The 16,968-nt window shown below is 42.5% G+C and overlaps 1 protein-coding gene across 1 annotated transcript in view; it reads left to right on the forward strand.

The window, feature by feature from the left end:
- Positions 1 to 16,968, forward strand: part of CEP89 (centrosomal protein 89) — a 79,499-nt gene that overhangs the window by 50,918 nt on the left and 11,613 nt on the right. The window contains exons 14-16 of the mRNA XM_065898356.1: positions 777 to 957; positions 14,070 to 14,237; positions 15,253 to 15,394. Coding sequence (XP_065754428.1) covers positions 777 to 957; positions 14,070 to 14,237; positions 15,253 to 15,394 — 491 coding nt within the window. The remainder of the gene's footprint in view (positions 1 to 776; positions 958 to 14,069; positions 14,238 to 15,252; positions 15,395 to 16,968) is intronic.

The raw sequence follows: 16,968 nt of genomic DNA on the forward strand, positions 1-16,968 counted from the left end.
AATACTTCTGAGTGCTAGTTTCAGCAGATGCCCAGGAAGTGTCTTAATATGACAATACTTCCATGTCACTTAGGATGAAAATATCTATGATTTACTTTAGATGTAGGACACTAAACATAAAAAGTTAATGAAGAAAGGGAAGAAAAACAAATTCTGCCCTTAGTTGGGCCATACTTGATGTCCTTAAAATCTTGAAAATCTTGCAGTTTTAGGGACGACATCATGATGCACGCTTGTACATCTGTGTGTGACTTAAGGCTTCAGTCTTTAGAAAGTCAGTTCCTTGAAGACTGGAATCATGTCTTGTTAAATATTATATGTTTAACAATAATATCAGTGTATCGATCCCCAGTAAGAAAGTGTATATTGAGTGACTACTTAATATAGGGACAGTAATTGCTGAGTACAAAGGCTTTGGTATTAATTTCTAAATCGCCAGCACATTTTTTTAAGATCATCTTTTTTTTTTTTTTTTTTTTTTTTGCGGTACGCGGGCCTCTCACTGTTGTGGCCTCTCCCGTTGCGGAGCACAGGCTCCAGACGCGCAGGCTCAGCGGCCATGGCTCACGGGCCCAGCCGCTCCGCGGCATGTGGGATCCTCCCGGACCTGGGCACGAACCCGTGTCCCCTGCATCGGCAGGCGGACCCTCAACCACTGCGCCACCCGGGAAGCCCAAAGACCATCTTTTATAAGCTCTCACTAGTATTAGTAATCAGTAATCATGCTTTATTAGCTCTTCTGTACCAAGTCTTTATCCATCTATTTTGTGTTTCAGTTTCTAAACTGACTAAACAGCTAATGCTTCTGGAGACTAAAACACAGAGCCAAGAAAAGGAGCTAACTAAAAGTAAGGAGCAATTGGAAATTTTGCGGACGGAATGCCAGGAACTAAAACTACAGTTGGACAGCAAAGTTGCAATAGAAGTGCACACTTCAATTGTAAATGAATTAAAAAGGTAAGGACTCAGTGTCTTTTCAAGCATTAATGTGTCACCATGCATGTTGTTATAAGCAGGTAGAGAGAGGGTGCTCCCTCTTTTTTTGAGTCATTTCGCTACACCAGCACAGGAGTCCCAGACTAAGAATGGTAAATATTTTATTAAAGTAGAACAAGGCCGTCCTTGAGGGCTGTGGTCTACAGTTTCTGTGTATGTGTATGATTTTTTCCTCTACTGTTCCAGCCGCTCTTGTTTTCAGAGGTGAAATGAAAGGATAGAACCATAAAAGGAAATACAGTGCAGCCATTAAACATGATGTCACAGAAGAATATTTTTGACATTGGAAAATAGCCACAATATATTTGTAAGTGAAGAGATTAGGTTACAAAACAGTATGTACAGAATGATTGCAATTTTATTTAAAAAGAAAAAAGGGGGGCTTCCCTGGAGGCGCAGTGGTTGAGAGTCCGCCTGCCGATGCAGGGGACACAGGTTCGAGCCCCGGTCCTGGAAGATCCCACATGCTGCGGAGTGGCTGGGCCCGTGAGCCATGGCCGCTGAGCCTGCGCGTCCGGAGCCTGTGCTCCGCAACGGGAGAGGCCACAACAGTGAGAGGCCCGCGTACCGCAAAAAAAAAAAAAGAAAAAAGGTGTGTGTGTGTGTGTGTGTGTGTGTGTGTGTGTGTATTAAGCTGACCAACCATCCCAGTTTGCCTGGGACTGAGCGGTTTCCCAGGATGCGGGACTTCTCGTGTTAACGAAGATGACTGGGACGAGTTCATCACTCTTGTGTGTGTATGTCTGTCTGTGTCTGTATAATTACATATATGTATATAAAATTACTTATATTCCATACGTACATAGAGAAAGGATTGGAAGAATGGAAAAATAGTAATAGAAATTATCTTTGGCAGGTGAAATTATAGATGTATCAGCAGTCAGTGTTCTCCAAAGAAACAGCCAATAGGATATGTATAGGATATGTATATATATATTTGGAGACAACGAGAGATATTTATTTTAAGTAGCGGCTCATGCAGTTGTGAGGGCTGGCAAATCCAGGCTCCATAGGGCAGCCCAGCTGGCTGGGGACTCAGGCTGGAACCTGAGACTATGTTCTAGTGTCGAGGCAGAATTCTTTCTTCTTTGGGAAACCTCAGTTTTTGCTCATAAGGTCTTCAACTAATGGGATGAGGCCTGCCCACGTTATCAAGGATAATCTCCCTTAAAGTCAACTGACTGAGATGTTAGTCACGTATACAAAATACCTTCACAGAAACACCTAACGAGTATTTGACCGAACAGCTGGGCACCATAGACTAGCCAAGTTGGCACATAAACTTAACTGTCACAATGAGTAATGTAATGTAAATTTTCTCGTGTTTTCTCTGCTTTCCAAGTGTTCTGTTATGAATGCATATGACTTTTGTAACAGAGAAGAGATAATTTTTTAAATGGTGGGGCTTTCAGCTCAAGGTGGTTGATGTGGGGGGAGTAAATGAGTTAGTGCATACAAAGTGCTTAGCTTGGTGTATCAGTAAATGCGGAACATAAGAAGTACAGGAACCCAGCGTTTTGACTATACTATTGCATGCTGTCTGGGCCAGGTCTGTACTTTACTTTTCTGTTCCCGTAGAGGAAGGAAATTTTTTTGAAGTCATATTCATCTTTATGATTTTATTTTCCTCAAATACCCACTCCTGTGGCTCATTTTTTTTTTTTTTTATGGATGCGTCATAACCACATATCGTAATAGCCCCCTAGAGGCGAGTATAAAAGGTATAAAAAATTTCTGAAGGAAGCCACTAATTGGCAGTGGGAGTGAAGGCAATGGGAGATGTGGTCATGGAAGAAACAAACAGGTCACCAAATCTCTTTTAAGTGGAAACTGGGTCAGGAGTGTAGTGGCTCGGAAGGCACTGGACTGGGAGGTGTTTCCTGCTAGTCTCAGCCTGTCAGTAGTGATGCTGTCTGATAGAAATGCCTGAAGCACTCACCTGGGCCATCCTACTTGTGGCGAGCTACCCCCTCCCACCCCAGCCCCACCCAAGTGTTGTTTTGGCTGGGCCCGGCCCTTACCGTTCTTGTTCTGATTGTAAGATGCACCCCAGCAGCACCATCAGGAAACGCTGAAGAAGCAAGTTTCATTCCTCACAGGTCCTGGAGGGTTCACGGTACACCTGGGGCCACACAACAAGGTCGAGGGTAGAGAGAGAGACAGCACAGACCTGAGATTCTGCCCTTTTTGGGGTCAAGGGTGAAGTGCCTAGGGTTTCACGGGTTCACTCTTTACCGGCGAAAGCAGGAATTTGGGTGCAGGAAGGGGGCCACTGAAGCGGTCAGTACCTAGGGCACCCAGAGCTTTCTAAAAGGGGAACCTTATGGGTAAGACGGCCTGGCTGTTTGTCTAGTTGTGTGACCGGCAGTATGTTTATTCAAGAAGCATGTCTTTGAAATGGAAGCCTCAGATCAAAAGCTTAATGTCAAGCACTTACACCACAGTCAGAAAAGCCGATTGTCAGGTTCTTACGCTCCAGGAGGGAAAGACTTGGTGCCGGCTTTTTGCTGAGAGGCTTTGGACTCCGAGTTGACAGGTGGGGTAAGGAATAGAGGAATGAGGAGGGTGGAGGTGGGGGAGTGTTGAGCGTGTTGGCGCTCTTGGAAGGGGCAGTGTTTGCTTGGAGAGGAAATCTGTAACGTGGGAAGAGGGGCATGGATTCATCAGAGATGGAATATATGAATTCAGGGAAGTGTGTATAGGCGGTAGGTACCAAGACCTGGTAGAAAAATAGGCAAAATAAGGAGAAGGAAACCCAGGGTGTTTCGGTCTGGGCTACTCCACACAGGGGCCAAGGACATCTTGGAGCCAAGGACACCTTGGAGTTAGGCTAAAGGTGACAGAAGGGCCTCTGGGGCTTCAGTGCACTTGCCCTCTGGTTGCCTCAGTGAGGGGGAGCCCTTCCCATGCTGCTGTCATAATAGAGATAACGCCACATACAAAAGAGGAATTATTAACCAGCAGCAGAGCGGCTGTTGAACTAGCTCCTACAATGGGGGTGAGTCTGAGTTAGGAAAGGGTTGTACCTCAGGCAAAGGTGAGGTCATGAAGAAAAGATTTTTATTGATGTAGAAAAAGGTTGGGTTGAACCTCTGCTCAGTGAGCTTCTAGGTATGGTGCATATGTGTTGTTCTCCTATCCTGTTGAAGGCAGTGCAGATAATAAACCCAGAGTGGCTTATCCATTCTGTCTTGCTTGTTCTGCTTATTGGCAACCATGCCTGGAAGGAACTGTGATGCAGGAAACGGCAGAAGCTTATTTTCCTAGTGAACTGTCCAGCTGGCTTAGACTTAGACTGGTGGTTACAACTTGAAGCTTCGATTGCTCTTTGCTTTTACTATCGCCTAGAAAGCTCGAGCTTACCCGGCTTGGGTGATGGGAGAGAAACGGGGTGTCAACCTACGTCACTAAAGAAATTTAGCAAACTCTTTTGGGGAGAGCTAAGGGTTTGCAGTGACTAGTGGTATCTGCAAAAGGCAAGCCTTCCTTATCCTGGTTTTTGGGGGGTCCTGTATCCTAAAGTGAAGCCAACTATTCACATAACTCACCTACACAGATGGAGTCCTGGTCATCAGTCAGCAATGTGTCTGCTCAGGACAGAACAGTCCCCTGCTACAGCGCACACCAAATACCCAGTCTTCATCCTAAAGTAAGAACAGGCGGCTAGATGTGACCAACAGCAAGGAGCATTGGGTGTAGGGGGGAAATTGCAACGGAGGGGACTTAGGTGAGCAGAGAAACTCACTTCAAAGGAAACTGAGATTACACAGGGAATTGAGGAGGGCTTTTTGGCGGTGCCAGGCGGCTTGCGAGATCTCAGCTCCCCAACCAGGGATTGAACCCAGGACCTTGGCAGTGAAAGCCCGGAATCCTAACCCACTAGGCCATCCGGGACCTCCCAAGGAGAGTTTAAAAGAATAAAATGCCATGGCAAAAAAAAGTGTAATCACTAAATAAGAAAAATTAAAAACGATTACCAGAATTTTCAAAAAACATCAGTTGAAGGGCTGAAAGAGAAATTTGTGGATTCACCTAGAACATCAGGAAACAAACAGTTGGGAATGGAGAGAAAAGATAGCAGATGGAAGACCCATCCAAGAGGTGCAGCCTCAGATCGTCAGGAATCACAGAAAGATTAAAGAAAATGGAAAGGGAGGCATTAATAGTTGAAGGGCATTTCCAGATCCCTGAAGCCGTTGATTAAAAGGACCCACAGAACCCAAAATTCTCAGGCAAAGACTATACAACAGCTGGTGGCTGTGTGCTTAAAGAAAGAAAAGACAAGCTCCAAATTGTCTTCAGGGAACTCTAAAACGTGACAATAGTGGGTTTGAAAAGGAAGAAACAGAATTTTTAGAACTGAAAAATAACAAACTCAGTGGATGGGCTTAACTACAGATTAGATACAGCTGAATTGTGAAATAATGAACTGAAATAGGTCAGAAGCAAAACTAGTTTGGGATGACACAGAGTGTTCAAAGGTTGAGGTAACACTAGATTGGAGACAAGAATCAGCATAGGGATATATTTAAATCAAAAGGAGTGGTTAGAGATAGGATAGCTGAGAGTCTTCCCCAACCAAACAAATGATACATGGTTTGTGCTGGCCCGACGGGGACAGTTTCCTTCGGAGGAGTTCAGCGGCAGCAGGCTCTTAACAGGGGTGCTGTGGTCCCTTAGATGGTAGCTTCAGAGCGCTGGATACAAGCAAAGCCTGGATGACCTAGGATTTTATTACCAGAAAAAATCCCTTTCAGAAGTGAAGTCAAATAAGGGTATTTTCCAACCCAAACTGAGTGTTATCACCAGCAGACCTGCATTAAAGGCAATTCTACAGGAGGGTATAGAAGGCATAAGTCTGGAGGAGGAAAGTAACTCAAGGTGGGACATCTGAGAAGCAAGGTGGAACTAAAATACAGTGGTAAATTTGTGGATAAATGTAAATGAACATTGATTCTATAAACCAATAATGATAATATCTTTGGGGACTTAAAAATACATAGAATTAAAATGTACAACAGAAAGAGCATATAATTAGTGAGGGTGGTAAATGGGATTTGTGTTCTAAAGTCTGTATCATTCAGAAGAGGATAAAGGTGTTGATTATAGTTTGAAAATACGCATGATGAAATTTCTGGGAACAGAATCTGTTTAACTTCTAAACTAGTATAGGGAAAGAAAGAATGATTTTTTTAAAAAGTAATCCAAATGATGTCAAGAAAAGGTAGAACAAGTGGGAAAACAGGAAACACAAAATAAAATGTTAGATTTAAAAGCAAATGTATCGGTAGTAGGGAAAGTGAAATAGAGAAGCTCATCACTCACAGGTCCTGGAGGAGGTGCACAGCACTCCTCGCGGGGCCACGTGGGAGGTCAAGGCAGGTGCAGGCAGAGGGAAGCCGCAGGACCTGAGGCACATGCCTTTATTAGGGTCCGTGGGTGGAGTGCTTTGGGCTTCCTGGGCTAAGGCCAATTGGTCAGTTCAAACCAGAAAAGAGCAGGGTTTTGGTAGGGTTCAAGGGGGAGAGGGGGTTCTTACCTAAAGGGTGCATGAGGGGAAGGCCCTGCGAGGTGAGGAAGGAGGGTCGTTGGGGGAGTCATATGAGAAACGTACATTGACTTGTGACTCTGCTGGCTGTTATAGGGCCTGCGCTCCAGAGCGGGGCTAGTGTCTGTTCAAGACCCCTGCAGGCCTCTTGGCCACACAAAATGGATGCCAAGAAGGCAGTATCACGGAGTAGTTTACCAAAACTCTCAACAGCAACTCTGTGTTGTCGTTAAGATATACATCTCAAACATAAGGACACAGAAAGTTCAAAAGTAAAAGGACAGAAAGAGTTATACTACTCAAACACGAACCAAAAGAAAGGTGGTAAATTATATTAACATCTGACAAGATAAATGTTAAGGTAAAGACTCCACATAACAAAGAGGATCAATTCATAGAGATAAAAGTTTCAATCCATCAACTAGATGCACCTAAAAATAAGTTCGTGCCAATACATTTGGAAATTTAGATGAAATAGTCACATTCGTTGAAAAATATAACTTGTCAAAACTGACTTATAAAGAAAAAGAATACCTGAATATTCCTTTAGTCATTAAAGAAATTGAATCCAGAGATCTTCCCTTGAAGAAAACTACCGGCCTAGATACCTTCACAAAGGAGCTCTAAAAATATTCAAGGAGGAAATAATTCTAGTCTTACCTAAACACTTCTTAAAGAACAGAAAAAGAGTTAATGCTCTCTAATTCATTTTATGAGGTAAATATAACCTTGATACCAAAACCCAACAATGATGGTATAAGAAAGGAAAATTACATTTCATTTTCACTCATGAATCTAGATGTAAAAACTCTAAAAACAGTATTAGTAATAGATGTGAACTTCTTTAATGGTTCTGCTGAAAAATAAAACTACAGTAAATGTCACTCTCAGTGGTGGAATGTTGCAAGCTTTCCTATTGAGACTGGAAACAGTGCAGAGATGCCCTCTGATACCATTTCTAAACAGCATAAACAGCATTGGTTACTAAATGGTAACTAGTGCACATGGCAAGAAAAAGAAAATTATAAAGTTTGGGAAGAAAGAAATAATGGTGTCATTATTTATAGATGATAGAATTCCATATGTAGAAAACAGATCTACAAATAAATCGTTAGAAATAATAATAGACTTTTGCACTACGGTAATCGGAACAGCGTGTTATTGGCACAAAAATAGAAATGCGGATGGATGGAACAGAAGAGAGAGCCCAGAAATAAACCCACACACCTATGGTCAATTAATCTTTGACAAAGGAGGCAAGAATATACAATGGGAAAAAGACAGTCTCTTCAGCAAGTGGTGTTGGGAAACTTGGACAGCCACATGTAAATCAGTGAAGTTAGAACACACCCTCTCACCATACACAAAAATAAAACTCAAAATGGCTTGAGGACTTAAACATAAGACGTGACACCGTAAAACTCCTAGAAGAGAACATAGGCAAAACATTCTCTGACGTAAATCATACCGAGGTTTTCTAAGGTCAGTCTCCCAAGGCAGTAGAACTAAAAACGAAAGTAAACAAATGGGACCTAATCAAACTTACAAGCTTTAGCTCAGCAAAGGAAACCATAAACAAAATGAAAAGACAACCTACAGAATGGGAGAAAATATTTGCTAACGATGCAACCCTCAAGGGCTTAATTTCCCAAATATACAAACAGCTCATACAACTCAGTAACAACAACAACAACAACAAAACCCAATTGAAAAATGGGCATAAGACCTAAAGAGACATTTCTCCAAAGAAGACATACAAATGGCTAATATCCACATGAAAAGATGCTCACCATCGCTAATTATTAAAGAAATGCAAATCAGAACTACAGTGAGGTACCACCTCATGCTGGTCAGAATGGCCATCGTTAGAAACTACAAATAACAAATGCTGGAGAGGGTGTGGAGAAGAGAGAACCTTCCTACAGTGTTGGTGGGAATGTAAGTTAGTGCAGCCACTGTGGAAAACAGTATGGAGGTTCCTCAGAAAATTAGAAATAGAATTACCATATGATCTAGCAGTCCCACTCCTGGGCATATATCCAGACAAAACTAGAATTCTAAAAGATATATGGACCCCTGAGTTTATAGCAGCACTATTCACAATAGCCAAGACATGGAAACAACCTAAATGTCCAACAACAGATGAATGGATAAGGAAGATGTAGTACATATATACAGTGGCATACTACTCAGCCATAAAAATGATAACAAAATAATGCCATTTGCAGCAACATGGATGCAACTAGAGATTATCATACTAAGTCAGTCAGAAAGACAAATACTCTATGATATCACTTATATGTAGAATTCAAAAGATGACACAAATGAACCTGTCTTATCTGTGAAACACAAACAGAATCACAGACATAGAGAATAGACTGGTGGTTGCCAAGGGGGAGGGGGGTGGGAGAGGGATAGATTGGAAGTTTGGGGTTAGCAGGTGCAAACTGGTTTATATAGAATGGATAAACAACAAGGTTCTACTGCATAGCACAGGGAACTATATTCAATTCTGTGATAAAGCATAATGGAAAAGAATATGAAAAAGAATGTATATGCGTATAACTGAGTCACTTAGCTGTACAGCAGTAATTAACACAACATTGTAAATCAACTATGCTTCAATAAAAATAGAAATAATAATGAATTTTTGCAACATTGGTAGACACAAAGTCAATTTATAAAAATCAATTGTATTTCTTTGTAGGAATAAATATGTAGAAAATGAGATTTTGAAAAAGACCCCCCCCCCCAAAAAAAGGGAAAGAAACGAGGAAGGAAAGGGCTATCTACAAAGCATCACAAATAGAAAGGAATAGAAAGATTCACAGTACTTTTATTGGAAAAATCATTAAACTTTATTGATAATTTCACTGGGTAAAGATTCCAAGTTGACGGGTTTTGGGTTTTGGGTTTTGGAGCTTTTTCCCATTCAGTTTAAAGGTGTTCTCTATAGCCTTCTGTCTTGCATTGTGTCTAATGAAAATCTGCACAGGTTATTATCTTTGTTCTTCTGAACAGTGATATGTCTTTTCTCTTCGGCTTCTTCTAATAATTTTCCTTTGTTGCTGGTTTTTAGCATTTACTTAGGATGTACCTTGGTGTGGTTTCTTTATGTTTATTCAGCTTTAGGTTGATTGAGCTTCTTGGGCTGTGGATATATATTTTTCATCAGATTTGGAAATAATTTAGCTGTTATTTCTTCCATATTCTTTTCTATTTTTCCCTCTCTCATCTCTCCTCCTGGGACCACTTGATACTGTCTCATGGGCCTCTGATGCTCCGTCCATTTCTTTTTCCTGCTCTTGTTTCTCTCTGTGCTTCAAATGGGTAGTTTATATTGCTTGTCTTCCAGTTCACTAATCTTTTCTTCTGTAGCGTCTAATCTTTTTATTCTCATCCAGCGTATTGTTTACCTCTTCCACTTGTTTTTTTCCATCACTAGAAGATCCATCTGAGTCTTTTTTGTAGTTTTCATTTCTCTCCTCCCCATGCTGTTATTCTCTATTATATGCCATCATCTCTCTGACTTCTGCATCCGTTCTGTTGATTATTTTTTTCCCTCTTGATCATGGACCCTATTTTACTGCTTATTCCCATGCTTGATTGGATATTGACTATTGTAGATTTTGTGTTGCTGGATGCTAGATTTAGTGCATCGCTTTGAATAGTGTTATATTTTGTCCTAGTGCACACTTACGTTACTAGACAGTAGTTGGATTCTTTCAAAACTTGCTTTTGTTAGGGTAGGCCCAAAGCAGCCTTTAGTCATGGCTAGTTTAGCCCTACTACAAAGGCAGTAAGACCCTTCTGAGGGTTATCGCCAATCTCTCTTATGTGATAAGGTCTTTCTACTCTGGCCGGTGGACCCCTGCACTATTCCCAGTTCTTGGTGAATGTCAGGAATTATTCTGCCTCCTTGTTTCTCGTGGTTCTTTCCTCGGCCTCAGGTAGTTTCCTCTCATACATGTGCAGATCAGTAGTCAGCCAAAGACTGGTGGTGAGCCCGCCTAAAGATCTCCAGAGCCCTTCCTCTCTCCCTGTCGCTCCCTCCTCTCTGCCCACAACTTCTACCTGCCTTGGCCTCTCTGATCTCTGATCTCTGACTCCTCAACTCAGCAAGTCCACTGGGTTTGGTTTGGGTTTTCCCTTCCTGTACTGCAGCCAGGCAGTAAGCTGGAGCAGTCATAGTACTCACCTTGTTATTTCCCTCTCAGGGATCACAGTCCTGTACTGCCTATTGTCCAAAGTCTGAAAACTGTTGTTTCTTATGTTTTGCCTGGTTTTCTAGCTGAATAAATCTGGTCTCTGTAACTCTGTCTTGGCTGGAAGCAGAAAGAAGTCTTTGTATTTTCAGTCTTCTTCTTTAACCCTTTATCGTAAATCCAGGTCAGTGTGTCCAGTAAAATAATAGTTAAATTATTTTTCAGTGAAATAGATGAATTCTGGTTTTTATGTATTCTTGAGTTACAGTTGATGAATTAATCTTAAAACTATAAATTGCTCTGTATTCCTGCTGCACGTGACAAGTATACGGCCCCTACCACACGCTTCTCTCTGCAAACGTGACGACACCGAGCTGCTCTTCAGCAGAGTGCGTGCACTCACCTCAGACTGCCCAGATGTCACAGCAATGTTGAAATGCTATAGAAGTTTTGGAGCCATTTTCTCAACTTCTGTGCTTATCTTGTGGATGAGTAACAGACAGCTGGAGACTGCCCATCTGATCCATCTGAGGACCACACTTTGAGTCGCACTGCCCTAGAGAATCCTGCAAGTGTGTGTGCAGAATATAGCCCAAGTGACTGTCAACAGGAAAACGAATGTGTAGTGTTTGGTGTACTGATACAATGAAATATCCTATAGCCACACAAAAAGACGGGTGAGTCTTATAGGCGTAATGGCACTAAAGTACATATAGTCCCTTTGTGCACCTGTTAATGGGTCTTGGTTCCCTTTATATCTGGTTCCAATACTGGCAAACTGAACTAAGCTGTAGTGATGCATAGATAGACGGTGACACTATAGAGATGATTAAGGAGGGACTCTATGACTGGGGGCGTGGGAGGGAACACATGGGAGTGTCTGGGGTACCAGAAGTGTTCTGTTTCTTGACCTGTGTGGTAATTATGTGGGTGTTCACTATAATTGTTTGTTAAAATATGCATTTACCGTTTGTATAGTTTTCTGTATTACGTTTCACAGTTTAAAAATTTAAGTCATGGTTTTTCACCAGAGGAACTAAAATCAGAAATGATCAGCAGAAGTTTCTTCTGGGGAGTGAGACTCTAGGGATAGAATAGGAAACATTTTATTAAAAAAAAATTTTTTTAATCAACTATTTCTCCCACCAAACATTAAGTGTTAACTTTTTGTATGTGTGTGCAAATTGTTTCCACCTTTTTTTGTTTGTTTTAAGAACTATATTGTTAGAAATACAGCTGGGCTTCCCTGGTGGCGCAGTGGTTGAGAGTCCGCCTGCCGATGCAGGGGACACGGGTTCGTGCCCCGGTTTGGGAGGATCCCACATGCCGCGGAGCGGCTGGGCCTGTGAGCCATGGCCGCTGAGCCTGCGCGTCCGGAGCCTGTGCTCCGCGATGGGAGAGGCCACAACAGTGAGAGGCCCGCGTACCGCAAAAAAAAAAAAAAAAAAAAAAAAAAAAAAAAAGAAATACAGCTGAAGCCCCTTTTAACCACCATCCTTAGTCCCATTGTTTTCCCTGGCTTTCCAAAAGCAATCACTATCATAAACTCGGAATTATGTTTCCAATCTATTTTTTATTTCTACATGTATCCATGAATGACATAGTATTTTTTGGTGTGTTTTATGTGTTCATAAGTGAATTCATAATTTTAGTATCTTCGCTTTTTATACTCAATTTTCAAACATCTTTCCATGTTGAGATAGATACATAGAGTTTATTCTTTTTTTTTTTTTCCTTTGGCTGCATTGGTTCCTCATTGCTGCGTGCAGGCTTTCTCTAGTTGCGGCAAGCAGGGGCTACTCTTCATTGCGGTGCGTGGGCTTCTCATTGCAGTGGCTTCTCTTGTTGCGGAGCACCGGCTCTAGGTGCACAGACTTCAGTAGTTGTGGCACACGGGCTCTGTAGTTGTGGCTCGCGGGCTCTACAGCACAGGCTCAGTAGTTGTGGCTCGCCGGCTCAGTTGCTCCAGTGCATGTGGGATCTTCCTGGAGCAGGGCTCGAACCCATGCCCCCTGCAATGGCAGGTGGATTCTTAACCACTGCACCACCAGGGAAGTCCGAGAGTTTATTCTTTTTAACTGCATGGTGGTATTCCATCATATGAAATACTGCATTTTACTTAGCCTATTAATGGAAGTTTAAATTGTTTCTAAGTTTGTTCCTTTAAGCAATGCCCCAGTAAACTTTCTTGTACGGTTTATCGGTTTCCCTAAATACATACCTAGAGGTGGCATTGTTTGGCCCTAGTGTAAATGCATTTTCTAGATTTTGACATATTGTTCTCTGAGGCGGCTGTGCACGCCCACCAGCACTTTCCCAGCATTTCCTATTGTCTTTGGTTGCTTTTCATTGTGAACTTTTTGACTGATTTTGTGAACTGATTGATTTTGGTGTCAGGTAAGTGGCAAAAATACCTTTAAATAAAATTCTAAACTCAAAACAAAATGCAGCAAAGAAAAAAGATAAAAGATGAGTTTAATTCAAACCCCAACTCTGTGGGTTTTGTCCAGGTGTGTCCTCTGCTCTTTGACTAACTAAAAGTAGTAAACTAGAAAGCAGTGGAAACTGGAAAATTCCTGACTGAGTGTTCAGGGAGCCAACCGAGGCTGGTTATTGAAATTGTGTGGCAAGTGAGGCAGACCCCAAACACATGCAGCGTGAGGCTTGTTCACTAGCCAGCCAGCCAGCAAGCCAGGAAGTAGTAAACCCCCCGTGGTACCCTGGGAGACCCCATCGCTCAGAATGCTGGGCAGCCTCTTGTGTGTGTGGCCCTACCTATTCGGTCTCAGTTATTTCGTGAAAATTGACCGAGAGAACCAGTGAAGGAATAACTCTTCTCTCAGGCATCATTTTGCCAGAATTATATATTGATTGTATGCCCTCCTTGTTTTTGTTTCTTTTATCGGAAAAACATAATTATTTTAGTATGAAATAAAATTTGTTTTAGCATTAGGATTTGAAGGAGGGGCAATTATAACTATGTAAAAAATTAAGCTGCCTTAAATTCTTTCTGGAGGGAGTATAAATAGGTGTGTATATATACACACACAGTACACATACACACACAGACATAAGCAAAAATGGTGGGCAGAAAAAGGGATTAGATCATTACCGTCAAAGCAGTGTGTACCAGCTACACCCTCTCTGCCGCCCTCTGGGAGCTCCCCACCAGCTCTGCCAGGGACTGGATGACGATGCTCCCACAGAGGCCTCCAAAGGGCCCACCCAGGCCGGGAGGCTGTGCTATCACTGCCTGGCAGTGGCTGCTTCATTTAACCTCGGTGTACTGGATACAGGCTTGTGATGTTTTTGTCCATCAGCCAGTTGCAGAAGAAAGAAGAGAAAGAAAACGCTGAGATGGAAGATTTGATGGAAAAGTTGGCAGCCCTGCAAGTGCAGAAAAAGAGCCTGCTATTAGAGAAGAAAAATCTGACGGCCAAAAGCAAGGCGCTGGAAGCTGAACTCGAAAAGGCACAGAAAATAAATAGGTGGGTTTTTTTTTCTTAAGCTGTTTTTTTTTTTAATAGTTAAAAAAGACAACTGAATATTCTATTTCATATTCTTTATCTTTTCTTTTTCTAATATTGGCAATGAAATGGAAAGGGATAAATGAGATTATTAAATACCAACATGTAAAATATGACCAACATCGGGCTTCCCTGGTGGCGCAGTGGTTGAGAGTCCACCTGCCAATGCAGAGGATACGGGTTCGTGCCCCGGTCCGGGAAGATCCCACATTGCCGCGGAGTGGCTGGGCCCGTGAGCCATAGCTGCTGAGCCTGCGCGTCCGGAGCCTGTGCTCCGCAACGGGAGAGGCCACAACAGTGAGAGGCCCGCGTACCGCAAAAAAAAAAAAAACGTTAAAATATGACCAACATTATTGTTCAATTACGGTTGATAGTCATAATGCTGACCCGAGGACTCTGCAAGTTCTAGAAGTTCTTTACTAAGTGTTTCCCAAAAGTCTAATCCAGGGATTACTGGATTCCTTTTTCAAAAATATCTTTTAAAGAACACAAGCCAAAAAATTAATAGAATAATATGTATTAGTCTGTTAAGTGTATTAAGCATTTTGTGATTCCTATTGACTTGGCTTGGAGTCAGTAATTATGCTTCCTTTAAATTCAGTTAGCTCTTCTCACCTTGAAACTAAATAGAAGATTTAGGTTGCTGCAGAATACACTTAAATGATAACATGCTTGCTATTTTTTTTTTTTTTGCGGTACGTGGGCCTCTCATTGTTGTGGCCTCTCCCGTTGCAGAGCACAGGCTCCGGACGCGCAGGCTCAGTGGCCATGGCTCACGGGCCCAGCCGCTCCGCGGCACGTGGGATCCTCCCAGACCGGGGCACGAACCCGTGTCCCCTGAATCGGCAGGCGGACTCTCATCCACTGCGCCACCAGGGAAGCCCATGCTTGCTATTTTTATAATACAGATATTCACTATTCCCTGGCCATGCAGGCTAATGAATTTTTTATTCCACCATCTGGGGGACCTCTCTAGGAGATCTCAAAAGAAAATTGATGTCTTCAAAAAGCAGGTGGAAAAAGCCATGGAGAACGAAATGTCTGCTCACCAGTACCTGGCAAATCTTGTTGTGCTGGCAGAGAATATAACCCAGGAACGTGACAATCTTATGTATTTGGTAAGTTTCCTCAGTTACTTCAAGTATGCTGCAAGTTAATATGCAAACATAATTTTAAAGGTCTTTGTTTTTAATGATCCATAAAAAGCTGCAACTTTTTACATTTCAACCATAAATTTTCAAGTTCTCCAAAATTTTATTTTTCAACCATCAGTGAAAAACATTTTTGAAAGGCAAATAACCCAAACTTTTAAATACTGGCAAATGATATTTTAGAAGGTAAACTCACGGAATCAGTCCATTCAACTGGGAACAGTAGTCATAAGGCCTCTATTACACACACAGGTGCATCTTTATATCCTCTCTGTAAAGTTGTCTTAAGGTAGTCCCTGTTTGAAGATGAAACGTAAGAATCCTAGACAGGTTAAATAGAGTTCATCCCAATGACACAGTTTGAAGGGCACAAAGAGGTAGCTCCAGGGGTACTCATCCCACATTGTTTCTAGTAGCACCAGTCCTGAGGAAGGGAATTGAGTCCATTATTGGTGGTCCCCAGATCAGCGGTCCCCAACCTTTTTGGCACCAGGGACCAGTTTCATGGAAGACAGTTTTTCCACGGACTGGGGTGAGGGGGGGGTGGTTTCGGGATGATGCAAGCGCATTACATTTATTGTGAACTTTATTTCTATCATTATTACATTGTCGTATATAATGAAATAATTATACAGCTCACCATAATGCAGAATCGGTGGGAGCCCTGGGCTTGTTTTCACTTGCCACTGACTGATAGGGTTTTGATATGAGTCTGCAAGCAACTGATTTATTATGGTCTCTGTGCTAATGATAATCTGTATTTAGAGCCACTCCCCAGCGCTAGCATCACTACCTCAGCCCCACCTCAGATCATCAGGCAATAGATTCTCATAAGGGGCACGCAGCCTAGATCCCTCGCATGCGCAGTTCACAGCAGGGTTCGCGCTCCTATGAGAATCTAATGCCGCCACTGATCTGACAGGAGGCGGAGCTCAGGCGGTAGTGCGAGCGATGGGGAGCGGCTGTAAATACAGACGAAGCTTGGCTCGCTCGCCTGTCGCTCACCTCCTGCTGTGCAGCCCGGCTCCTAACAGGCCGTGGACCAGTACCAGTCTGTGGCCCAGGGGTTGGGGACCCCTGCCCTTGATGGTGGAGCGCTGCTCAGCCAGCAAGAATGATGCTGTGGGCATGATCTCACATCTCCACGCTGATTTTACAAGATGTCTACAGCAGGTTGTGCAGTTAAAGGAGACAGATGCTGTGCCAAGCTATGTGTTGAAAAAAGTCTGATAGAATTTACCACAAAATATAACAGTGAGTTAGATAACTGTATCTCCAAATGGTGAAATGACAGGTGATTTTTTTAAAAATCTTTTTTACCTATCTGCATTTTGTGATTTTTCTACTTTGAATACATATTGCTTATGTACATTTAAACATGTTTCTTTAAGCAGTGCTGCAAATCTCTGGTGGCATAGGATTAGAAGTAATAATTTAATGCATGTCATTCCAAGAGCCCAGCAGGCTTTCTGTAAGGGTCAGAAATCAGCCAACTTGGAGGTAACTCCACCCTTCCTCAGGGTGATTGAGGGGCAGAGAGT

The sequence above is a fragment of the Phocoena phocoena genome, chromosome 20 (genome assembly GCF_963924675.1).
Source record: "Phocoena phocoena chromosome 20, mPhoPho1.1, whole genome shotgun sequence".
In the NCBI taxonomy this organism is placed as follows: Eukaryota; Metazoa; Chordata; class Mammalia; order Artiodactyla; family Phocoenidae; genus Phocoena; species Phocoena phocoena.